The sequence below is a fragment of the Orycteropus afer genome, unplaced genomic scaffold (genome assembly GCF_000298275.1).
Source record: "Orycteropus afer afer isolate SDZICR_OR568_19922 unplaced genomic scaffold, OryAfe1.0 scaffold00185, whole genome shotgun sequence".
Lineage (NCBI taxonomy): Eukaryota > Metazoa > Chordata > Mammalia > Tubulidentata > Orycteropodidae > Orycteropus > Orycteropus afer.
Genome location: NW_006921772.1, coordinates 2,185,732 through 2,212,409, shown reverse-complemented (window position 1 = coordinate 2,212,409; position 26,678 = coordinate 2,185,732). Strand labels below are relative to the sequence as shown.

Below are 26,678 nucleotides of genomic sequence, written 5' to 3'. Positions count from 1 at the left end.
ATATAATTATGGTATAGTAAAGCATAGTGGCTAAGACACTTGCCTGTTAACCAGACGGCTGGCGGTTCAAACCCACCAGCCACTCCTCAGAAGGACGGTTGGGCAACCCTACTTCCGTAGTGATACTGCCACGGAAACCCAAGGAGGGGTCGCTATGAGTCGGGTTTGACTCGACGGCACATAACAACAACAACAAAAAAATCCTCAAATACAAAAATAATTATATTAACCTGATGAATGACAATACTCTGGTCTTTTCCATCATCCTAAAAAATATATCCTTTTCTTTCCATCTTACTTTTAGTAGTTGCCCTCTCTTTTCCTTTCTCTTTACCTCAAACTTGTAAAGGAATTGTTTGCATCAGTTTTTTTTTTTTTTTTTTTTCTGATTTACCCCAGAACCCACAATAATCTAGGTAGACATAAATCTGGGTAGACATAAACTTCCCCTCCCTAACGTAAACATTTTATCACCAAGATGCTTGGGTGACTTCTGCTTGCTGCATATATTTTTAGCTCATCCACTTCTCTTTGTCTTCACCGCTGTCATGTCTCTTCTGGATTACTGTGACAGCTTTCTTTGAGATCTTCCCACCTCTAACTTGTTCCATTGCAGCCACAGTGATCTTTCTAGAACACAAATCTGATCATGTCACCTCCCTGTTAGATCTCCTGTTCTCAGGACAAATCTCAGGAAAAAATCTGATCATCCTCTGCTTACCTCTTCAGCCTCATTTCTTTCTAAACATTCCATGATTCAAACACATTAACATTTATTTAATTCATCAGAATTCTTCCTGCCTCCCCTTCTTTGTGTATACTCTTCCTTCTGCCTGTGGAATGCTATTCCATTTCATTTTCCTAGCCTGTTTTATGCTTGTTTATATGTTTACCTTGCAGTTTAACAGTCATTTTCTCTTAGATGCCTTTCCTGACCCCAGTTTATCCCTTCTATTCCCTTTTCACCAAGTTATTGTTGTTGTACACCCAGCAAGTCAGCTAGGGATACAAACTTGTCTGTCAGTCTGTCGTACTGTGGCGGCCTGCATGTTGCTGTGAGGCTTGAGGCTGTGCCACCGGTGTTTCAAATGCCAGCATGGTTGCACATGGTGCGAAGATTCCAACACAGCTTACAGACTGAGACAGACTAGGAAGAAGGAAGAAGCCATCCACTTCTCAAAGAATTAGCCAGGGAAAACCTTATGAATAGCAGAGAGACACTGTCTGAGACATTACTGGGCAACTTTATGAATAGCCCTGAAACATTTTCCTATACAGTACAGGAAGATGAGCCGCTTAGGTTGGAAAGCACTCAAAATACGACTGGGAAAGAGCTGCCTCATCAGAATAGAACCCACTTGATGATACAGATAAGTAAAGCTTTCAGGACTTACATTTGGTGATGTGACGTGACTCAGAGGAGAAACAGCTGCAAACATCCATTAATAATCAGAACATGAAATGTATGATGTATGAATCTAGGAAAATTTAAAGTTGTCAGAAATGAAATGGAATGCATAAAGATTGATATCCTAGGCATTAGTGAGCTGAAATGGACCAGTTTTGGTGATTTTGAATGAGACAACCATATGATCTACTATTCTGGGAATGACAATTTGAGGAGGAATGGTGTAGCATTCATCACAAAGGATGTTTCAAGATCTGTCCTGAAGTGCAATATTGTCAGTGACAGGATAATATGCATATGCCTATAAGGAAGACTAGTTAATACTACTATTATTTAAAGTTACGAGCCAACCACCAAAACCAAAGATGAAGAAATTGAAGATTTTTATCAACTTCTGCAGCCTGAAATTGACCAAACATGCAACCAAGGTATGTTAATTATCACTGATGACTGGAATGCAAAAGTTGGAAACAAAGAAGAATCTCCAATAATTGGAAAATTGGGCCTCGGTGACAGAAATAACACTGGAGATTGCATGATAGAATTTTGGAAGACCAATGACCTGCTCATTGCAAATACCTTTTTTTCAACAGCATAAACAGCAGCTATGCATGTGGTCTTTGCCAGATGGAGTACACAAGAATCAGATTGACTACATCTCTGGCAAAAATGACTGAGAAGCTCAATATCTTCAGCCAAAACAGGGCCAGGAGTTGATTGTGGAAAAGACCATCAACTGCTCATATTCAAGTTCATCTTGAAGTTGAAGGCAATTAAAACAAGTCCACAAGAGCCAAAATATGACCTTGAATATGTCCTTCCTAAGTTTAGAGACTATCTAAAGAATAGATTTGATGTATTGAACACTGATGCCCGAAAACCAGGAGAATTGTAGGATGACATCAAGAACATCATCCATGAAGAAAACAAGAGGTCATTAAAAAGATGAAAAAGGAAGAAAAGGCCAAAATGGATATCAGAAGAGACTCTGAAACTTGCCCTTGAATGGTGAGTAGCTAAAGCAAATGGAAGAAATGACAAGATAAATGAGCTAAACAGAAGAACTCAAAGAGCAGCTCAAGTAGACAAAGCCAATTACTATAATGAAATGTGCAAAAACCTGAAGTTATAAAACCAAAAGGGAAGAACACACTCAGCACTTCTCAGACTAAAAGAACTGAGGAAAAAATTTAAGCCTCGAGTTGCAATATTTAAAGATTTTAAGGGCAAAATATTGAATGATGCAGGAAGTATCAAATGAAGATGGAAGGAATACACAGAGTTACTGTACCAAAAAGACCTAGTTGATGTTCATCCATTTCAGGAGGTGGCATATGATCAAGAGCCAGGTATTGAAGGAGAAGTTGATGCTGCACTGAAGGAATTGGTGAAGAACAGGGCTCCAGGAATTGATGGAATACCCATTGAGATGTTTTAAAAAATGGATGCCATGCTGGAGGCACTCACTCAGCTATGACAAGAGATTTGGAAGACAGCTACCTGGCCAACTGACTGGAAGAGATTTGTATTTCTACCCATTCCAAAGAAAGGCGATCCCACAGAATGTGGAAATTACAGAACAATATCCCAAGTAAAATCTTACTGAAGATAATTAAAAAATGGTTGCAATAGTATATTGACAGAGAACTTCCAGAAATGCAAGCTGGATTCAGAGGAGTATGTGGAATGAGGGATATCATTGCTGATATTAGATGAATCTTGGCTCAAAGCAAAGAATACCAGAAAGATGTTTACTTGTGTTTTATTGACGATACAAAAGCATTTTATTGTGTGGATCATAACAAATTATGGGTAACATTGAGAACAATGGGAATTCCAGAACACTTAATTGTACTCATGAGGAACCTGTACATAGATCAGGAGGCTGTCATTCGAACAGAGCAAGGGGACACCGCATGGTATGACATCAAGAAGGGAGTGTATCTGGGTTATGTCCTTTCACCATACTTATTCAATCTGTATGTTCATCAAATAATCTGAGAAGCTGAACTGTATGAAGAAGAACATGGCATCAGGATTGGAAGAAGAGTCATTAACAACCTGCGATACACTGACAACATAACTTTGCTGAAAGTGAGGATGACTTAAACCACTTACTGATGAAGATTGAAGACTACAGTCTGCAGTGTGGATTACACCTCAATATAAAGAAAACAAAAATTCTCACAACTGGACCTATAAGCAGCATCATGATAAGTGGAGAAAAGATTGAAGTTGTGAAACACTTCACATTGCTTGGTTCTACGATCACCACCAATGGAAGCAGCAGTCAGGACATCAGACGATGTGTAGCACTGGGTAAATTGGCTGCAAAGGACCTCTTTCAAGTGCTGAAGAGCAAAGATGTCTCCTTGAGGCCTAAGGTGCACCTGATGCAAGGCATGGTATTTTCAGTTGCCTCATATGCATTGTGAGAGCTGGACAATGAATAAGGAAGACTGAAGAAGAGCTGATGCTTTTGAGTTGTGGTACTGGAGAAGAATGCTGAAAGTACCATGGACTGCTAAAAGAACTAACAAATCTGTCCTGGAGGAAGTGCAGCCAGAATGCTCCTTGGAAATGAGAATGGCCAGATTTCGTCTCACCTACTTTGGTCGTGTTGTAAGAAGAAACTATTTCCTGGAGAAGGATGTCATGCTTGGTAAGGTGGAGGGTCGACAAAAGAGAGGAAGGCCCTCAACGAGATGGATTGACATAGTGGCTGCAGTGATGGGCTCAAGTATAGCAAGTATTGTGGAGCTGGCACGGGACTGGACAGTGTTTCCTTCTGCTGTCCATGGGGTCGCTATGAGTCGGAGACAACTCAACAGCACCGAACAACAACAGCAACAACAACCCAGCAAGTCTGTTTTTTTACGCTGTAGTACTTCTAACTATTTATCACAGTATATTGTCATCAGGTATAATCATGAACTTGCCACTGCTGTCAGCTTTAGGGAAAGGAGTCCAGTGAGCCCACAGCTTCAGCTCTGCAGGTCCAAAGAAATGTTTATCTTATATTTTGAAACCAGCTGGGTATTCTTGTTTTTCTCGTTTTTCATGTCCTCTGTCATTGGTATGTGTTTGACCAGAATGGGTGTATCAAAACATCTTGACTGGAAGTTAACATCTGCATGTTTAATAAACTGTCTAGGTGATTCTTATGCACATTAAAGTTTTATAACATAAGTACTCTATTTTACTTTATTGATAAGCCTAGAGGTGTGCTAAAAAGACATGGAGGTGTGGCATCTTCTGACCTCCTGTAACTTCACAAGAAGAAGACAGAATAACCATCAGCAGGCCAAGGCTTATTCCTATGAGGCCAGACATGCTGCCATCCTCCAGCCTTTAATCAGTTTTGACACCAACCTTTCCTCCCATGGTACTCACTACTTCTCTGCTGAGTTCGATAATTCATTGCAGTGACTGCACATAACTCAAAGACTATACACACGATTTGGGGGTTTATTGTGGGAGTAATAGTATTGTTGGGAGCTCTGGTAGCATAGTGCCTAAGGCATTTGACTGCTAACCAGAAGGCTGGCGGTTCAAACCCACCAGCCACTCCTCAGAAGGAAGATGGGGCAATCTACTTCCATAGTGATACTGCCTCGGGAACCCAAGGAGGGGTCGCTATGAGTCGGATCCGACTCAATGGCAAATAACAACAACAACTACAACAACAGGCGACAGTTCAGGTTTGCGAACACGCTCAGGATGCAGTTCTTTGATCAGGACGGTCTCCCCTCTGCTGTGCCCTCACACACCTCTCTGGCCTTTGGCCTCTAGGCCTGGCCTGAGGCTGATATTTTAGCTCTGCTAACAGGTACATCTAGGTGTACTCCACTCCGTCACCAAGCCTCCTGCCCAAGTGCACTCAGCTTTCTCTCTCTGTGGGCCAGATAAGGCCTCCACTCTGTCTTGTGCCTCTTGGTTCCACTGTGACTGTCTCTCTGCCAGGGCATCTCTCTCTATTGGTGTTGTCTCTCTACTGTGCATCTCTGCCAGGGAGGTCCACTGCAGGGATCTTGGGTCCAGGGGTGCACTCTACTTCACCTCTACTTCAGCTCCACCTCTTCTCTCTTGATGGCAATGAGATCCCCCTCTGCTTCTAGGAGGGATCATATTAAGCCTGGCAGAGTGGCAAAACTAACCAATCCCAGCATCAGAGTTCTGCACACCTTATTTGCATGGTCCCAATCAGTAATCCAGTGGGAGTTACAAAGACTGTGACTAGAAAAGCCAAGTAAGTAACAAGTAATTCACTGCACTGCAAGGTATCTGAAATGAACTCATTCAACCTCCAATTCTGTTTCTGCATCTTCATTTTTCCCTACCTTTGATGAAATGTCTTACCATCTTTCCAGAGCAAAATGTTCTAGCTGTGTGCTTAATTCCCTTACATTCTATACTCCTAACTCTTGCCATTATTAATTAGTTCCTTTTCTAGTTTGCATCTCTTCCTTTTCTTAACAAGTCCTCTTTATCTACCATGAGGGTCATCCTAAAATAATAACACAAAATCTCTCATTCATCCCTTCATTGTTGTTAAGTGCCATCGAGTAGATTCCAGCTCATATAGACCCTGTCTATAACAAAATGAAACACTGTCCACTCCTCCATCATCTTCACAATAGGCTATGTTTGAGCTCATTGTTGCAGCACTGTGTCACTCCTTCTTGTTGGGAGTCTCCTACTTTTTTGCTGACCCTATACTTTACCAACCATGATGTCCTTCTCCAGAGACTGGTCCCTCCTGTTAACATGTCCAAAGTGCATGAGGTGAAGTCACCATCCTCACTGCTAAGGAGCAATTTGGCTGTCCTTCTTCCAAGACAGATTGTTTGTTCCTCTGGAAGTCCATGGTCTATTCAGTATTCTTTGCCAACACCATAATTTTAAACTCATCAATTCTTTTTCAGTCTTCTTTATTCATTGTCCTGATTTTACATGCATATAAGGTAAATGAAAATACCATTGCTTGGGTCAGGCACACCTTAGTCCTCAAAGTGGCATCTGTGCTTTTTAACCCTTCAGCCGCCACTCATCTGTCAGTTTGTCATAGTGGTGTGGCTTATGTGTTGCTGTGATGCTGGAAGCTGTGCCGCTGGTACTTCAATACCCGCAGAGTCACCCATAGTGGACAAGTTTCAGCAGGACTTCCAGACTAAGGCAGATCGGGAAGAAGGACCTGGCAGTTTAATTCTGGAATTCTGGAAAAACCTTCCATCTCTAGTCACATCTAACCATACTATATCCTGCTCATTTTCCTCACTGTAAAGTTTTCTTAAAGCTTGATCTATGCCAGCTAAAGTTCCTCACCACCTACTTATGTCTTACCTTTTATTAATTATCTTTGTTCTGTTGTATCCCTTAAAGCATTTACTATTCTTGATTACCTGATTTCTTCTTAAATATCTTTCCTGATGTATTAGTTTCCTGTTGATCCTGTAACAAATTAACCATAAATTTAGGGGCCTAAACCAGCACAGATTTATTATCTTACAGTTCTGGAAATCACATGTCCAAAATGGGTCTCATGGGCATGCAATAAAACTGTCAGTCAGCAGGGCTGCATTCCTTTCTGAAGGTTCTAGGGTAGAATCCCTTTTCTTGCCTTTTCAAGCTTCTAAAGGCTGGCTGCATTTCTTGGCTTTTCTCTTCAAACCCAGCAGCATATCGTCTTCGTATCTCTCAAAATCTGATCCTTCTGCCTCCTTCTTCCACTTAGAAGGACCCTTGTGATTACATTTGACCCACTCTGATAATCCAGGATATCCTCTCCATTCAAGGTCTGCTGTGAGTAACAACCTTAATTGTGTTGTGCTATGTAAAGGAACATGACCACAGATTCTAGGATTAGGATATGGACATCCTTGGAGAACCATTAGTCTGCCCACTTCACTTGGCTTTCTTGAAATTTAAATCTTTTTAATATTCCTGGTGACTTCTTTCATTTTTCTGTTATCCTCACTTGAACTCTTTTTCTAAATTTATACATACTCTTAAAGAGCTCTAGTGGCACAGTGCCTAAGGTATTTGACTGCTAATGAGAAGGGTGGCAATTCAAACCCACCAGCCACTCCACAGAAGGAAGACCGGACATCTACTTCTGTAAAGATTTGCTGCCTCGGAAACCCAAAAGGCGTCGCTATGGTCAGAATCGATTCAATAGCAGTGAGTTTGGTTTGATTTTCAGTATATCCTCTTGTTCTTCTTGTTGTTAGGTGCCGTGGAGTTGTGTCTGACTCATAGTGACCCTATGCACAGCAGAACGAAACACTGCCAGGTCCCGGCCAGCTCCGTGATCCTTGCTATACTTGAGCCCGTCGTCACAGCCACTGTGTCAATCCATCTCGTTGAGGGCCTTCCCCTCTTAGTAACTTCTCTTAGTAACTGTCATTGGTGTCTTTTTTGTTCTCTTCATATTCTCTGTTTCATTCATTTTATCTACATTGATGATTTCAGCATGGTTTCCATAGTAGCCACCCACTTTCCAAAGTTCCACTCTGGACTCTCCACTGTATCCTAGATATTATTAACTCAAAATATTCACCACCTTTCCCCAGAAATTGTTGTATTAACATTCTTCTTCCTAAGGAGCTCTGGTTGTATAGTGCTTATGGCATTTGACTGTTAACCAGAAGGTTGGTTGTTCACACCCACCAGCCACTCCATGGAAGGAAGACTGGGCAGTCTACTTCCATAAAGATTTACCACCTCGGAAACCCAAAGGGGGTTGCTGTGAGTCAAAATTGACTTGATGGCAGTGAGTTTGGTGGGTTTTTATTATTATTATTCTTTTCTCTTATCCTTGATTTTACTTTCAGGATGTTCTTTGTGTTTCTTCTTTCTTTTCTTAGTCCCACTCTCATTAGCTGAAGGTTAGGCCATGTCATCAGTTCTACTGATCCTTACTTCATTATTTTTTTATTTTTTATTTTTACTGTGATTTGGGTAAAAAATTTACAGAGCAAATTTTCTACACAGCATTTCAGCATTTCATACACATTTTGTTTCATGACATTGACTGCAGTTCCCCACAATGTAACAGCTCTCTCCCTACTTGCTCCCTGTAGTTACTACCTCTTCCCTGTTTCCTTCCCTTCCATGCACTCTTGCCCACCCCCACCCCCAGCTATCTCCTTGAGCAAACACTGCCCCTCTATTCTCCCATGATTGCTCAACTGATCGCTCCAAGTAGTTATCTACCTGGTGTAAATGTTGACCCCATATGATTATGTATTGTTTGGCTGGAAACCAAACTTGCTTCATTCTTATGTCAGCCTATTCTTCCTATCACCACTGGCAGATATCCCTGCCAAAAGTGAAATTCTAATCTTTCTCTTTCCCTACTTAATGATCTTCAATGACTCTGCTTAATGATATCTGCTTAATGATCTTAATGATTCACTGCTTAATGATCTACATTGCCAACAAATGAAGGATCGATTCCCAAGAATGGCATTCCAGGCCTTTCACTCAGCTTTCTAGTTGTAGTTTCTACTCCCTTGCCCTTAGCTTATGGGAATCTACTACTCATTTCTCATCCATGCCTTTTAAGTCCATATTTGACTCATATGGTTTCCTCTCTGAGAACCTCCCCCATCTTCTCTGATGTTCAAATTCTGCCCCATTGTTTAGTGTTCTTTATCCACTACCATGTCCTCCAAGAACCATTTTCTGATTCTTATAATTGAATACCATATTGCTATATCACACTGTTGGCACGTGACTGCTAACCAGAAGGCTGGCAGTTCAAACCCACCAGCCACTCCTTGGAAGGAAGGTTGGGCAATCTACTTCCATAGTGATACCGCCTCGGAAACCGAAGGAGGGGTTGCTATGAGTCAAATCTGACTTGATGGCACATAACAACAACATATCATCACACTGTTGGCCCTCTCTGGTAGAATCAATCATATTATGCCTTGTTTTTTATTTATCTACCCAACAGATTATATATTCATGGATGTTAGAGTCATATATAATTGGTACATGTTATGTGTCAAATTGGGGCCTTCATAAATTCACAAATGAATAGTAGATGCCCAATTAGTATGTTTATTTGATTAGGTTGAGAATTTTAAAGACTTAATAGCATCTTCATTTCTTATTATTTTATTTTTTAAATTATTTACTTAAGGAATTATACTTTATTATGGCCAATTAATTATAATCAGTAAGCTAAATTTTCTAAATTTTCAGTCTGATTCAACCTTTTCCCATTAATATACCCTTTATCAAGGCATAGAACACAGCTAAAACTAATGGGGATACTACATGGTTTAAAATCAAGAAGGAAGTGCATCAGGGTTGTGTCCTTTCACCATACTTACTCAATTTGTATGCTGAGCAAATAATCTGAGAAGCTGGATTATATGAAGAAGAACATGGCATCAGGATTGGAGGAAGACTCATCAACAGCCTGCGATATGCTGACAACACAACTTTGCTTGCTGAAAATGAATTGACTTGAAGCACTTACTGATGAAGATTAAAGACTACAGTCTGAGGTATGGATTATGCCTCAATATAAAGAAAACTAAAATCCTCACAACCAGTCCAACAAACAGCTTCATGATGGATGGAGAAAAGATTGAAGTTGTCAGGGACTTCATATTACTTGGTTCTACAATCAACACCAATGGAAGCAGCAGTCAAGACGTCAGATTACGTATTGCCTTGGGCATATCTGCTGCAAAAGGCCTCTTTCATGTGCTGAAGAGCAAAGATGTCTCCTTGGTGTGCCTAACCCAAGCCGTGGTTTTTTTAGTTGCTTCTTATGCATGTGAGAGCTGGGCAATGAATAAGAAATAGCAAAGAGTTGATGCTTTTGAGTTGTGGTGTGGGACAAGAATGCTAAGAGTACCATGGACTGCTAAAGGAATTAACAAATCTGTCCTGGAAGAAGTGCAGCCGGAATGCTCCTTGGAAGTGAGAATGGCAGACTTTGTCTCATGTACTTTGGTCATGTTGTCAGAAAGGACCATTCCCTGGAGAAGGGTGCCATGCTTTATAAAGTGGATGGTCAATGAAAAAGGGAAGGCCTTCAATGAGATGGATTGACACAGTGATTGCAAAGATGGGCTCAGGAATAGCAAGGATCATGAGACTGGCACAGGACTGGGCAGTGTTTCGTTCTGCTGTGCATAGGTTTGCTCTGATTCAGAGACGATTCGGTGGCACTTAGCAACAACAACAAAACTAACCTTTACAAATTGGAACTGAGGGTTAAACAGAGTAATTTTTCAGAAATTCATAGTTATCTTTTCTAAATTTTACCTACATATTTATACTGTACAGGAAAAAAAAGTATCACAGTAAGATTCTAAGGATAATATTTACCCTCCTCCCTAGAAAGACATTGTATATAAGAGAAAAAATTGCATACTAACTGGCTTGGCTAGAGAAGCCTAAGGCTTGGCTGAAGGCAGTGGGAATGACCGTGAATGGGATAGAGTTTCTTTTTGGGGAACAAATATGTTCTAAAATTAGGTTGTAGTGGTGGTGGTTGCACAACTGTGTGAATATACTAAAAAACCATTGAATGGTATACTTTAAGTGGGTGAATTGTATGTTATGTGAATTGTATTTTAATAAAGCTGTGTGTGTATAATGAAATTCTGAGCACATGCTTTCAAAATATGAAAAAGGGGAAAGCAAACATCAATTTTCTATTACAGTATATTTTATCATATTGATTATGTGTGTTGCCTTCATGAAAACTTGCAATAGGTAGCAGTGTACTGTGTTTAACACTTTAGGTTGATTTTCCTAATGCCAAACAATATACTAATAAATAAGTATTTAACTAACATATTTGTTTTTTCTATAGCAAGAAAATATACAGAGTAAGGCAAATACATATATTTCCATGGCATTGATTGAAAATATATTCTAAACACACTTTAAAAACAATTTTTCTTACGTTATTTGTCTTTAGTTCTCTGTAACATAATTGTTATATGAACAGCTTTTATGTAGGACAAGCACATATTAGAATTGTACATATAGTATCTCTATGGCAATATTCTTAGAATTCAGTGATATCTGAGATCACACTTAGCACTACGTACCAAATTATTCATTATATTCTTCTTTGAGTAAGATTTGCAGTAAATGTTGCAAATGTTGGTTGACAAATATGAGGTTATGTGGTTTGGCAGTCAGAAATCCCTCAGATGGTTTTATTTAGATCTAGTGTTCTATAAAAATTTTTTTTTTTTTTTTAAATCCTGTGTTCAGTTTCTTCAAATTAGTAAATACTTTCCAGTACTTCTCTTTCTTTACCCTTCCAGGAAACACTTAACAACTTTTTCCTTCTTGACAGTGTTCTTCCTTAGACTCCATCATCATATTCTGCCCTTTATCTCCTTGATCTTTCATTCCTTGTCTTTTGCACTGGTTTTCTTCCTCCAACTTTCCCTTAGATGCTGGGAACTCTTGGGATTCCTCCTGAAATTCAACTCTCTTCCTTTATGGGTCTTCTTTGGAAACCTCATCTGTTGCTACAACTTGAAGTGCAATTTACACACTTGGAAGTGAATCACAAAGTATCTCTTCAGCCCTTACCTGTTTGTTGATTTCTACATCCAAATTTTTAGCTACCAAGGTAGAAATTCTGCCTGTTTTTCTGAAACATCTGAAGTTCACTCTGTCCAAAAGTCTTTAACCTCAAAGTGTGTTCTTCCTGTGGACCATTTTCTGCCAGTATCACCATTATCTTCCTTGTCATTCAACAAGGTAGCAGTGTCAAACTCTATGCAGTGACTAAGTCCTGTTGATTTTTCCTCCTTATCTCTCTTGAATATCTGTTCTCTTCATCATCATTAACACCTTATTTCTGGCTCTCATTGTTTATCACTATTGTATTGTCTATCCACATTAAATACAAGGATTGTCTTTCTAAAGTATGGATTTGCTTATGTAATACTCCTTCATAGACTTCCTATCACCTTCAGAATAAAAGTCCTAATTCATAGGATGACTCTCCAGGATCTGGCACGTGCCTACATTTATTAAGCTTTTATTTAGTCAGTTTCCCAGCCAATCTGTTACATGTTGCTTTCTTCAGCTGTGCTGTATTATCAGATTTACTCACCCATGCTGTTTTTTAATTACTGTAAAGCTAACTGCATTCCACTTGCCACAATAATTGTTTCAGGACTTCAGGTCTACACAAATCAACACATCTACTGGCCATACAAATCCTTTAGAAATTGGCACATGACCAATCAGTATATTAGGACAGAAAAGGAGGGTTGCTGAGGCTCTGGGGAAAAAGTTTTCTCCCTCTTAGAAGAGAGGCCACTGGAAGAGACATTCTCTATTTCTCTAGCTGTCCCAGTCAAATGTCTAGCCTGGAAATGTTACAGCCATTTTGCCCCCATGAGGGAAAATAGCCCGAGGATGAAGTCGAGATACAGAGGAAGATGTAGTTGAGCATGTCTTAGAGAAATTGAGCAAGAAACATTGGCTTAAACCAATCCTGAAGTCCATGTCACTTTCTGGACTTCAGATATGTGATCTATTAAATTCCCGGTTTAAGTTGGTATTTAAACCATTAAAACCGATCAGGTTTCTTGGTATTTAAAGACCAAAGCCTCAAAATGGATACGTTTTAAAAAACAAAAGTTCAAAGGAAGTTGAGTGGAGGCACATTAGGTGTGCAGAGCATGAATGATACTGTGGAATACATATAAAGAGGCTTACCATACAGTACAGGCATACGTCAGAGATATTTTAGGTTGAGGTCCAGACCACCGCAATAAAGCAAATACTGCAATAAAGTGAGTTACGTGGATTTTTTATATCCCAGTGCAAATAAAAGTTATGTTTATGTTATACTGTAGTCTCTTAAGTGTGCAATATCATTTTGAAATGTTGTGAGAATTACCAAAATAGGACATAAAGATACGAAGTGAGCACAATCGCATCAATAGACTTGTTCAACACAGGTTGCCACAAACCTTCAATTTTTTTTTTTTTTTTAAGAAAGAAAATTTCAGTATCTGTAAAGCACAATAAAGCAAAGTACAATAAAATGAGGTGTACCTTTTTTACAAAAGTTCATGTGGAGGTTTCCAGTTCTTGGAGGCTGACATTTCCCAAGTAAATCACTCAGCCTTTCTTTAAAAGCACCTCTGGGTGTACTTGGACCTGGGACCTTTTGATTAGCAGCCTGTCACATTAACTTGTTGGTACCACCTGGGACTCCACCACCCAAAGACCTATCCCATAATTAACACTTTGCCTTTTCCCATGACTGAGCTTGTCATCATTTGGCCTGATTCTTTATGCCCAAGCAAAATACGTTTTACATTTGTGAAGATACTACTTCCAAATCTGATTACCACATATAGTGTTGAAGAACTAATATTACCCAAAAAAGCTAAATGTATACATTCTTCTAAACATAAATATTAAAGTTAAAATTTAAATTGATGTATAAATACTGGGCAAGGATGTGTCAAAATGCAGGTTGTTTCGATCAGGAAAAAAAAAAAAAGTTTGGGGGGGATGGTCAGACCCAAGAATAAATGAAAAGCATTCCTGTTTTTCATGCAGAACCCTTAAATACTTTCTGGGAGCCTTTTACATATAATTATTTTGAAGCTAACATTTTAAGATTTCATATTTAATTCTAAGGAAAATTGTTAAACAAAATAGTTTGAGTTTTTCAACAATAAAATATTTAAAACAAAACCCACAAATTTACCATCATGTGTCCGTCTATGCTCCAGATTTTTTTCTTCCCCCAAAGGAAAATGTCAAACTCTTTCAATTCTCTACCCTCTTTTTGTTGTCAGGGAGGGTGTTTGGAAGTAGAGCACAAAGAAGTTCTTTATTATGAAAAGAAATGCCTGGAAATAAGAGTTAATGCTTAAAGGAAGGACTTGAGGATCCTAATTTTTAAGAATTTGAATCAATCTTGGCTCTCACGAGTACTTTGGTTATTGCTATACCTTTAGATGTCAGGGGACCAGAAGGCAAATGTTGTTTTTCCACTTTTGTACTGCTTGCTGCTCTGTTTGTGCGATCCTCTTTTTTGTCTTCCTTACCTGGAGGTGAGTGATCTGTTTATTTTGTGACTAAAATAATGCTTGTTCTATTTTCAACTGTCTTCTGAATCCATGTTCAGTTTTATTAAGATGCACTGCACAGAGATTGCAACATGGGATGCAACAGGTCCTAATTTTGCACACATGGTTTCATTTTGTCAGATTAAGTCTGATGGTAACGCTTTCACCACACTGGAAATTTCACTACATGCTCCTCATGTCATCAGTTCGTGTTAGAATTGTGATCTCTCTTGGGGAATTGGTAGATTGCTATTTACCACTGTGCCTGTAGCAGCTAACTGCTAAGCCTCAAATGAAGATACTATTTCAGAGAATGTCTGATTCTGATAAAAAAAAAAAAATTATAAGAACCTGCCAAGACGACTCGCAAGCATGTAATATAGTTATTTCAGGATACATCTCCTAGGCAAACCTATCTTGTCAGAAGAAATGTATAAAAAAATTATAGACCAATATAGGAATGCAAGAAAGGCATTGCTAAGCCTTTTTTTTTTTTTTTTTTTTGATCTTTCCTTAACTTTTACATTTTTTTTTTAATACAATATTTGTCCTTTTGTGACTGAAATAAAAATCTCCTTGTGTGACTTCTCTATTTAGAAAGCTCAAGGGATGAGCTATTTGCTACTTTTTTTTTTTTTTTTTTTTGATTGTGGGGTTTTAATTTTTTTTTCTTGTCTTTACAATAAGAATATAATTATCTTTTCTTTTTTCCTGGATTGTACAAAAATCTAACTTTAAGAAACTGAAAACTCGGGTTTATTTTGATGTGTCAGTAATTATCAGTTTTGGGTTTTTATAATTGTTCTTTGTATTCATTGGTTTCGCTAACTCTGTTCCTTAAAAAAAAAAAAAAAAAGCAGAGCACTTATAGGCATAGGTGGCTTAATTTCCCTCACAATGACTCATTTCCTGTTAAATGTATTAGCAGTTAGCTTCCAGTGTACCTAATTGCAGCTTTGTTTGACTTTCCACCTCTCTCTGCTTATTGAAGTAGAAGAGTTCATTAAAGCTTATATAAATGGCCATGTTCTCCGCTGTGGGGAAAGTTTAAAAGAAAATAGACCTTTCATTAATGTGAAAGGGAATAGAGTATTCCCAGCATTCAATAAGCTGAATGGATAAGTGTAGGGAGGTACAATAGGAAAACTGGATACTTCCCAAACCCTCCTAAGTTTTCCCTTTGCCATGTTTCTGTATTATTTTAAATTGAAGTCAATTCCCAGAACATCTAATATACCCATATTCAAATATAAGTACAAAAACATATCCCAAAGCCAAATAGGAACAAAAAAAAGTTATGGTTTGCCACCCTCCATTGGTTCAAATAATTACTGGGAGAATTAGCTATAAATCTTCAAATATAATTATTCCATATTTTAAAAAGTAATCCATGTCTGTGTTTTTTAAAAAGGCTCTAGTTGGATAATTCCCTAGTTTATGTAGAATGGAAACTAAAACACTGACATCTTTCCTTATTTCCAATTTAAATTACATTTAGAAAAAAGGATATAGAGTTTTGCTTTAGTTGGCCTTGTTTTACTGTCATGGGAGTTTACTTTCATCTCAGTTCCCATAGATATGTGTGAGAAATTCTTTAGGGCTTGAAACAAGAGTATCTTCAGGGTTATATGATCTGACCTAATCAACCATGAATGTTCTCAGGCTCTTTTAAAAAATCCCTTTTAAAAGCTATTTAATGAAGGCCTTTCTCAATCATCTTCTTCTTTCCTTGATTAGACATCGATGAGTGCAACATCATTCCTGGGATATGTGAGACTGGTGAATGTTCCAACACCGTGGGAAGCTATTTTTGCATTTGTCCACGTGGATACGTAACCTCAACAGATGGCTCTCGGTGCATAGGTAAGCATCATATTTTAAAGACAATACACTGCTTCTTTATAATGACAGAACCAACTCCAATAGGTATGAAGATGGCAACAATTAGAAAACCATTGGGGAAATGATTGAAAGAGTTGTTTCAGATAAACAGTACCATGATTGAGGGATTGATAGACCAGGTGCTCTTTGCAATGAAGAGTTCAGTTTCAGAGGCCATCTGGGTTTGTTTTATGTTGTCAAAGCCATGTTAAGAATGAAGAAAGACTTCCTTAAGACATTGCTCTTTCCTAAACATTAGAGACACAAAGACATGAGAAAGATTTTTAAAAAGCTACTTTGGGAGACAGAATGTAGCAATTAAAGGTTCTGTTTTGCTGTGAATCATGAGTGCAGTAAACCTCTTATTTACTTTGAACTTGTTTACTGTAGTAAAAATAGTTTTGAAAAAAGAAATTGACACCTTGAGTTTTGTGTTTGGAGTGTATTCAAATTAAAGTCAAATATATTTGTGTGCCTTTTGTTTGTCTAGAAAGATGAAACAAATCTTTTCATCATAATACAGCTCATCCATTCTTGGGAATGCCTTAGACTTCTGTCTTATTGTGAGCAGAGATTACAAAATGGCCTTTGGTTCATAATAGTGGCACAGTGAACTGTCCTTTAATGTCTCTTGAGCAGAGAGCCTCATTTTTAATTTTAAGCTGAAAATAGCTAGTAGAGAGGGAGAAAGATGTACGGTTCTCAGGGGCACTGAAGACTCGGGTGGTACAGGAATCGGAAATTAATTGAGCTCCCAAAGGGTGTAGTTGTTTGGTCCATTGAAGGGCAACATTCTGGTCAGTGACAGTGTCCTGCCCCTACCAGCATGGTGGGTCAGTCCATTTCCAGGATTTCTGTAGGAATTGATGATGATACCCAAGTGAACTGGGTTGATAAGATGGAAATACAGAGGGCTGAGGGTATAATGTATAAGTCCTGTGGTAATTGTTGGTTGCCATTGAGTCACCTCTGTGTCATGATGACCTATCTATGACGGAACAAAACATTGCCCAGTCCTGCATTATCATTCCTATTGTTCCTGGGTTTAAGTCCATTGTTGAAGCCACTTTGTATTTTGAGTAGCTTTTAACCTGGGGAGCTCATCTTCCAGAGCTGCATTGGACAAGATTCTCTTGTGGTCCACAAGCTAGAAGTCCTAGTCTACTAAAAAAGGGCCAGTGACCGGAATTCATTTGATAATATGCATATACCACACCCTATGCACATAACAACAACAACAACATGTTAGATATGGCCATCCAGTAGTGAACATGGGAGATGTAGCTTCTGCCTTCACAATACCATATTGTCTTCATAAATAATAATAGAGAAGTACTAAACTCAAACTCACTGCTGTCGAGTCGGATCTGACTCATAGCGGCCCCTCTTTGGGTTTCTGAGGCGGTATCGCTACAGAAGTAGATTGCCCAGTCTTCTTTCCAAGGAGTGGTTGGTGGGTTTGAACTGCCAGCCTAAATGTTAATTTTTTAATTAAAATGTATAAATTATTTCTGTCTTGAACGTTCTAAGTTTCTAAATCTTTCGCTAATCAAATAAAACTTGTGTTCACTCTTTCTGCATTGAAAAGAAGAGGCATGTTCTTCATTATACTTAGATCTATCAGGTTCAAGATCTTGATGCTTTACTGAAGTGGTGGTTCTTTTAACCTGGATATTCAAAGCCCTTTAGAACCTGACCCAGCCTGTACCAAAGACTCATCTCTAACGACTTCCCACCAGACCCTCACATTTCTCCCCTGTGTTCTACCTGACCACACGGCCCTGTCTTTGCCCATACTTAAAACATCTTCATTTCCCCTTTACTCATCCTTTTAGTAGGTATCATATATCACTTTTCTTTCTAGCCATCCCTACCTAACCTATGTAGAGTCACTGGGTGATGCAAACTATTAACAGCAAACTGTTCTCATCTACTAACCCAAAGATTGGTAGATCAAATCTACCATAGGTACCTTGTAAGAAAGACCGTGGGGATACTTAGAAAGATCATAGCCATTGAAAAGCCTATGGGGCACAATTCTACTCTGGAGCACGTGGGGTCACAATGAGTCAGAATTGACTTTACAGCAATTGGTTTTACTTAATCTGTATTTTCTTCTTGGGCAAAATTAATTAGCCCCTCCTATGATATATTCCATTTTCTTCATTGCAGTGTTTATTACATTGTCACAGGTACTTGTGGTTTCTTTGCTGGCCAGACTGCATTCCCTTAGTTGCTGCTCTGTGTAGCTTTATGTCCCTGGGGCTCCATAGTGTACCTTGAATAAAATTTTGAGCTCAGTACATCTTTTCTGAATGAATATATAAAGCAACAAATGATAATATAGTGAATGTAACAGTGACGTGTTGGTTAATAGTTGCTTTGCATTCACTTGCCATCCTGTTGGGCATGACTACGCAGAATGCTGGTTCCGGCATGCTCAGCATGCTTGAGCTCCAGAGAGCTGGGCTACACTGAGTCCTGTACTACCCAGGAGTCCCCATTCATTGCACTATGCACATGTTGATCCCCAAATACAGAGGAGAGCCCCTAAGGAGAAGAGAATGACTCTCCAAAATTACTAAACCAATGTTAGCAGTTTTAAATTTCTTTAAATTACTATGTTACATTTGGACTAAGTATGTATTTTCCATATATAAGAAAAAAATAAATTTAACATTTTAATGTGTAAGAAATCTTTGATTTTTAAAAATCTTGAGTCTATATTTTCTTAGATTGAATTTATTTATGATTGAATTATATGTGGGCTGGATAATTTCCATGCTATTTATTTTGTAACCACATATGTGGTAACTGTAATAAATTGAAAGAATTCAAAATTTTTTCCTGAGTACAAAAGTGCATGATATCTGCAGTTTTATTCTCAAAGTGGCATATGCTAATATTTTAGTTACCTAGTACTGCTCTAACTGAAATACCACAAATGGGATGGCTTTTAAAAATAGGAATTTATTCTCTTACAGTTTTGGAGGGTAGAAGTCTGAGTTCCAGGTGCCAAGCTCCAGGGGCTGGGTAAAGCCCCTCGACCTTGGGCTTCAGCTCTGCCTCTTGGTCCTGGCCCACTGAAGCTAGAGGCATCTCTTCCCTCAGGCAGCTGCTGGCTGCTGAGGCTGACAAACCCAAGGTTGAAAAGTGAACAGGCACAGTCCTGATGTTACCAAACCACACAGCAGGCATTAATTCAAGCCCATTAAAAGTCCCAAGATCTGCAGGGCAACGTGACAGGCTGCTGAACAACAACTTGGCTATATGCAGGGCTCAAGTTGTGTCATCAGCTGGAGGCCTTCCTCAAAGTTGCTTCTTATATACCAGAAGCAGACCACATCCCTGAAGTACCTACTCAGCTGCTCCAGTAGATTCCACCATGGAGTTAATTACCAATCTCACCATGGGGAATAACTACATCCAGCTTCTGGGCAACTCAACCAGACCCAGCCAAGTTGACATATAAACTTAACTACCACAGCTGAACATTGTCTTAATTCCTTTTTCAAGTTAATGCAAATATCCTGCATCTGTGCCACATTATAATGTATCAAGCCGCTTCCTTTTTCTTTCAGGTGTGGAAAACCATTTCATATAGAAGGAAAGTTTAGTTGGCCATTTTCATTATGTGCTAAATGTAAAATGCAAATTTCTAACTTAATATTATCTAGTTTGTTTAAAACTTTTTTTTTAATATCCTGGGGAAATATTTTCTTTTTCAGTATATAGTACCAACACAGCTTAGCTCTAAAAAGAGTTGAAACATATCTTAATATTTTTCTTCAAAGCATTTTATAGCACTATTTAATGTCCCTTAGAGGGAGCCCTGGGGGTGCAACAGTTAATCATTTGGCTGTTGAATTAGAAGGTTGGTGGTTCAGACTCATCTTGCAGCTCTGTGTGAGAGAGACCTGGTGATCTGCTTCTATAAAGATTACAGACAAGAAAACTCTACTGGGGCGGTTCTGCTTCGTCACAGGGGGTTGCTGTGAGTTGAAATTGACTTGATGGCACAACAGTATCCTTTTGGATATTACTGTCATCATAATGTCCACATTGTAATACAGGCACAGAAGAATGACTAGCAGGTAGGAGTGAGGAAATTATGAATTGACAAACAGCTTTCATACATCCTGTGCAAGATAGCATGCCTGCTGCTGTTGTACAGACAGAGCAAACAGGGACCAGAAGCAGGGTGACTCAAAGAGCCTGCCAGCAATAAGTTGAGTTCAGAAACTAAGAGTAAGCATTTAAAAATTCTTTCTGTATTGGATGGCATTGATAGTTTTCTAATGTTGAACCATCCTTGCATACCTGATATGAACCCCACTTGGTCATAATGAGTTGTTTTTTGACTATGTTGTTGGAGTCTATTGGCTAGGATTATGTTGAAAATTTTTGTGTCTGTATTCATGAGGGATATTGGTCTGTAGTTTTCCTTTCTAGGGTTGTCTTTGCCTGGTTTTGGTATCAAGGTTATGCTTGCTTCATAAAATGAATTTGGGAGAATTCCATCCTTTTCTATGTTTTGGAATAGTTTGAGTAGGATTGGTGTCAATTCTCTGAATGTTTGGTAGAATTCTCCAGTGAAACCATCTGGGCTAGGACTTTTTTGGTTGATAATTTTTTTATGTCTTGTTCTGTTTCTTCTCTTGTTATGGATCTGTTCAACTGTTCCACATCAGTCTGTGTTAGTTAGTTTAGGTAAGTGGTTTATTACTAGAAATCTGTCCATTCCTTCTAGATTCTCAAATAGTATCCTGATATTATCTTTTTTATTTCTTTGGTTCCATTGTGATGTCACCATTTCATTTCTTACTCATGTTATGTGTATTCTCTCCCCCTTTTCCTTTGTTAAATTTGCCAGTGATTTGTCAATTTTATTAATCTTTTTCAAAGAACCAATTTATAATCTAGTTGATCTTTTTCTATTGTCTATTGTCTGTTTCATTGATTTCTGCTCAAATCTTTATTATTTCCTTTCTTCTGGTGACTATAGGCTTTTCTTGCTGTTTTTTTTCTAATTGTTGGAGATGTTGATTTTGGCTCTTCTTTTTTGATGTGTGCATTTATTTCTATAAACTGGCCTCTGATCACTGCTTTTTCTGTGTCCCAAAGATTTTGGCATGTTGTGTTTTCATTCTCGTTTGATTCAAAGAAGTTTTTAATTTCATTTTTTATTTCTTCTATTACCCAGTCACTTTTAAGAAGGGTGTTACTCAGTTTCCATGTGTTTGCTTTTCTTCCTGTTACTGATTTCTAATTTAATAGCATTGTGATCTGCAAAGATGCTTTACAGTATTTCAGTGTTCTTAAATTTATTAAGGCTTGCTTGATGGCCTAACATATGGTCTATTGTGGAGAATGTTCCATGTACACTGGAAAAGCATTGTGCTGCTGTTGGGTGAAGTGTCCTGTAGGTGCCTATAAAGTCAAGTTGGTGGATTGTATGTATCCTTTAGTTCTTCAGCGTCTTTGTGGCGTTTCTTTCCAGTTCTATCTTTCATTGAAAGTGGTGTATTAAAGTCTCTTACTATGACTGTGAAGTCAACTATTTGTCTTTTCAATTCTATTAAAGTCTGATTTGTGTATTTGGGGGCTCTTTCATTAGGCCCATAGATGTTTATTATGGTTATATCTTCTCATTTGATTGATCCCTTAGTCATTATATAATATCCTTCCTTGTCTCACATGGGGGTTTTTGTCTTAAAGTCAGTTTTATCAGAAATTAATATTGCCACACCTACTCTTTTTTCGTTGCCATTTGCTTGATATATCCTTTTCCACCTTTTGATTTTCAGTCTGTTTTTGTCTTTGTCTCTAAGGTATGTCTCTTGTAGACAGCATATTGATGGGTTTTGTTTTCTTATCCAATCTTCAACTCTCTCTCTCTTGAGTGGTGCATTTAATCCATTGACATTCAGTGTAATTATCAACAGCTATGAATTTGTTGCTGTCATTTTGTTATGTGTTTCTTTGGGGTGTTCCTGGTTTCTTTGTTACATATAATTTTCTGTGCTGAGCTCATTATGTTTAGGAATCATTTTATCATTTCCTTCATTGCTGTTGTTTTAGTGTGGGAGCTTTGGTAGCATAGTGCCTAACATACTTGACTGCTAACCAGAAGGCTAGTGGTTAAAACCCACCAGCCACTCCTTGGAAGTAAGGTTGGGCAGTCTACTTCCATAGTGATACCCCCTCATAAACCCAAGGAGTGGTCACTATGAGTTGGGTCCGACTTGACAGCACATAACAACAACAACAAGTATTTATGCTTGTCCTCTTTTTAATTGTGATATGAAGGGTTATCATTTTTGTTTGAGGTTATTCTGTGATTTAGAATTTTCTCCCCACACTTAGAAAAGTCCATTCTATCTTGCAACTCTCTTGACTTCATTACCATTTAGAAGTTCTGTAACTATACTGTTTTTTTCCCTTTTTTTTGGTTTGTAGTTTTCCTCATTTGCCATTTGATGGCTCTGATTCCCTGTTTACAATCTTGTGAGCTTATTTTACTTTGGATACTTCTTCCATAGCTATGTTGGTTTCTGGGTTATGTCATCGTGTATTAATTAATGGTCAGTTGTTATTTGCTGTTATTGGTTCTCTGTTCAAAGGATTCTCTTTAGTATCTCTTGTAAGCTTAGTCAGTTTTAACAAATTCCTTTAATTTCTGCTTATCTGGAAATCTAATTTCACCATCATATTTGAGGGACAGTTTTGCTGGTTAGACAATTCTTGGTTGGAAATTTTTCTCTTTCCCAGTGTTATATATATCATCCCATTGCCTTCTCACTTGCATGATTTCTACTGAGAAATCAGAGCTTAGTCTTATTGGTTGCCCTTCATAGGTAACTTCATTTTTCCCGTGCTGCTTTCAGGATTCTTTCTTTGTCTTTGGTTTTGGTGAGTTTTATGATTACATGTGTTGGTGATTTTCTTTTGTGGTCTATCCTGTTTGGGGTTCCTTGGACTTCCTGAACAGATACATTCTCATCTTTCATCATATCAGGGAAGTTCTCTTCCAACAAATCTTGGACAATTTTCTCAGAGGTTTTATTTTTCTCTTCCTGTTCTGGAATTCCAATGATACGTAGATTATTCCTTTGGATGGTACCCCACATGAACCTTAGGCTTTCTTCATTTGTTTTGATCTTTTTTCTGATTGATCCCTTTCCAAAGAAATATTCAGGTATTTGTCTTCAATCTCATTAATTCTGGCTTCCATTGCATCAGTTCTACTCCTTTGCCCTTTGAATATGTTATCTGTTTCTGTCTTCTGAATGTCTATCTGTAGATTTTGTATCATTTCTAATTTTTCATTTATTTTGTCATTTTATTCTTGTATTTTCTTCTGAAATTGTTCTAAGGTTTTGTATATGTTTTCCTCAATTTTGTCAATGTTTTCCATGATCTGTCTCTCAATTGGTTGAAGGTACGTAAGTATAATTTTTTTTAATTCCTTATCCTGGATTTCCAGTGCTGCTGCTTCTTCAGGATGTGTTCTGGTCTGAGTCTTGCTCTCTTGTTTATACTGCTTTATCTTGCTTCTTTGTGTGGACTGTGATGGTCTGTCATCTCTGAGATATTGTGACTTTCTTGTATTTCTCTTTAATTGGTGATTGTATGTTGGAGTGATTCACCCAAGATTTTCATTTTCTTTTCTTTTTTTTTTTTTTTCTTTTTGATGTATCTGAGTGATCCTGGTACTGTACTCATCCGTTCACTTGTTGGCAGCACTTAATACACTCACCACCTGTCTCCTAGTGGGTGTGATAGAGAATGAGGGTGGCTGCACAGATCTGCATTAACTGCTTGTGAGGAGCAGTTAAGGATGAGTCAGGGTCTTATTCATGGCTGTGTATCATTGGCCAGTTGGTGCAGAAGGAAATGGTGGCTCTTACTCAGTAAGTGTAACTGAGGAGGTGCAGGTATGGTTGCACTATATAGGCATGGTTGCTGTCTCCCACTCAGTTAGACAAAAACAGCAATCGAAAAACCATCAAAAAGTAAAAGCAAGAGGGCAAAAAAAAACACACCACATCAACTCACAGGAACAATCACCAAAAAGAGGGGAGGGGGAAAGGGCAATAAATGAGAAAAAAATATTTAAAGAAATATTTTAAAAAGCCAAAAGAAATATGCATAGAAAAAAGGAAATTAAAAAAAAAAAAAAACCTGTATATCTGGGGAAGGGAAATAAAAAAAAAGATGTTGTTGTTGTTGTTGTTATGTGCCGTCGAGTCAGCCCTGACTCATAGCGACCCCTTCTTGGGTTTCTGAGGCAGTATCACTACGGAAGTAGAATTGCCCAACCTTCCTTCTGAGGAGTGGCTGGTGGGTTTGATAATAATGAAGAAAAAAGGAAAAAAACACAAAAAGAAAAACAAGGATTGGAGAGAACCACAAGAAGGAATTAGGTGGGAACCAGGAACAGGGAAGAGAGAAAAAGCTGAAATCTAGAACCTGGGAAGGGATGAGTAAAGAATAATAATAAAAAGGATGAAGAAAAAGAAAGAAAGAAAATAATAATTTTAAAACAGACAAAAACAAGCAAACTGAAAAAAATAAAAAGGAAAAAAATATCTGGATGAGGCAGGGCACCCAGGCTCCATCAGAGCACACAGACTGGGATGGAATTCCTGCTGGATCAGAAGGTGGGTAGGAATGAGGGACGGCCACACCGCCATTCACCAAGAGAGTGTGGGGTATAAGAGTAACAGGGAAATTGTACCTCTCTAGTCCTTTGTGTCTGGAATGTCCTTGTGGTCCCTGGCAAGTGGAGCCTACTCTTAAGTCCTGGAATCTGAGAGAATGCTGTCACTTTAAATATCCAAATGGTCAAACTGCTTGTAAACATTTCGAATGGCTGCACCTTTCCAATAGGCAAAAAGTCCACAGCTCAGCCTTTCTCCCTCTTTGCTGTTTCCCCTTTTATTCACCAGCCACCAGTGAAGTCCTCCATGCAGCCCCTGACTAGCGGGGCCAATTTTTAGGTTAATTGTTAGGTCTTAACACCACTTGGCAATATCTAAGCTTTCTGTGCTGTCAGGATAGCTAATTGTCCGCAACTCCCTATGTCTCCTTTTTCAGTGTTTTCATGCAGGTTTTCGACTAGTTGGAGCTTAGTCTATTTCTGTATCCTTACTTTGAAAACTCAGGGCTCCAGGATTATCTTTTCTATCTGTGTTAATTGGTTCCTGTTTTCTTTTGTTGAAGAAGGTCTATGTAGTTTGTCTGCCTATTCTGCCATCTTTCCAGAACTCCCATTTAGAAATTCCTTTGGAAATATCACATAGCCACAAAATCTTAGTGGGTTTTCCTATACTTTACAAAAGTTTCAGACTACAACATTGCTTTGAAGAATTCTTGAGAAAACAAAACTTGAATACATGTGGAAAACAAGATAGCAGTAATATAACAAAATTCAAGGTTGTTTGTGATCAATTGCCAAATAACATTTTAGGCTATCCCTTAAGTCAGAAACAAAGACCTGATTATTATAGTTGAAATTTATGAGGAGAGATAAACACTGAAGCAGAATTTCACAAATGGGCAAAACTAGATAAATGGAGGGGAACCAGAGCATCCAGAGCAAGGAGAATGGAGTGAGCAAGATAGCTGGCAACATGCAGGTGAGCTCAGGAGTCGGGTGGAGATGAGCTTGTCTGGGAGAGAGAACTGAGGGAGTAGCTGGAAATAAAATGAGAAAAATGAATTGAGATTAAGATTCTATTTCTGATTCTTAACTGCCATGCTAAGGAATTGCAGGTTGATCCTGAGAGCGAAGCCAGCCCACTGAGAGTTTTGAACAGGACAGAGACAAAAATCAACAGAAGAGCAATGGGAGGAGAAAAGGTTTGAAAGAAATAAGGCTGACACTGAATGATTGTCAGCGTATCTTGCCATGTGTATATGTGTGTGTATATATATGTGTGTGTGTATATACACACACACATATATATACACACACATATACGTATAAAATGCAGGGTACAGAATAGTTTACATATTATGAAGCATTCTTTGTAAGGATGGGTGTTGATTATGTACATGTGTGTACTTGCAACAAAACACTAAGGATAAACTCAGAACTCCTAAAAAAGATTAACTAAAAGGGATGAGGGAGACAGGGATGAAATAGTATACTGAAGAGTATTTTAGTTTTGACTTGAAAATCATCTAAAGAGGGAATAGTAAAAAAAAAAAAAAAAAAAAAGGCATACCAGTTTTAATTAAGAGGGAAACAAAGTCCTAGAAATAGGTTAGACAGTGAGGAAGAAACACTTCACTAC

The 26,678-nt window shown here is 38.3% G+C and overlaps 1 protein-coding gene across 1 annotated transcript in view; it reads left to right on the top strand.

Annotated features, from left to right (window-relative positions):
- The window catches only part of FBN2 (fibrillin 2), a 365,588-nt gene that overhangs the window by 186,366 nt on the left and 152,544 nt on the right, over nucleotides 1-26,678 (top strand). The window contains exon 8 of the mRNA XM_007947457.2: nucleotides 16,234-16,359. Within this exon, the coding sequence (XP_007945648.1) occupies nucleotides 16,234-16,359 (126 nt within the window). The remainder of the gene's footprint in view (nucleotides 1-16,233; nucleotides 16,360-26,678) is intronic.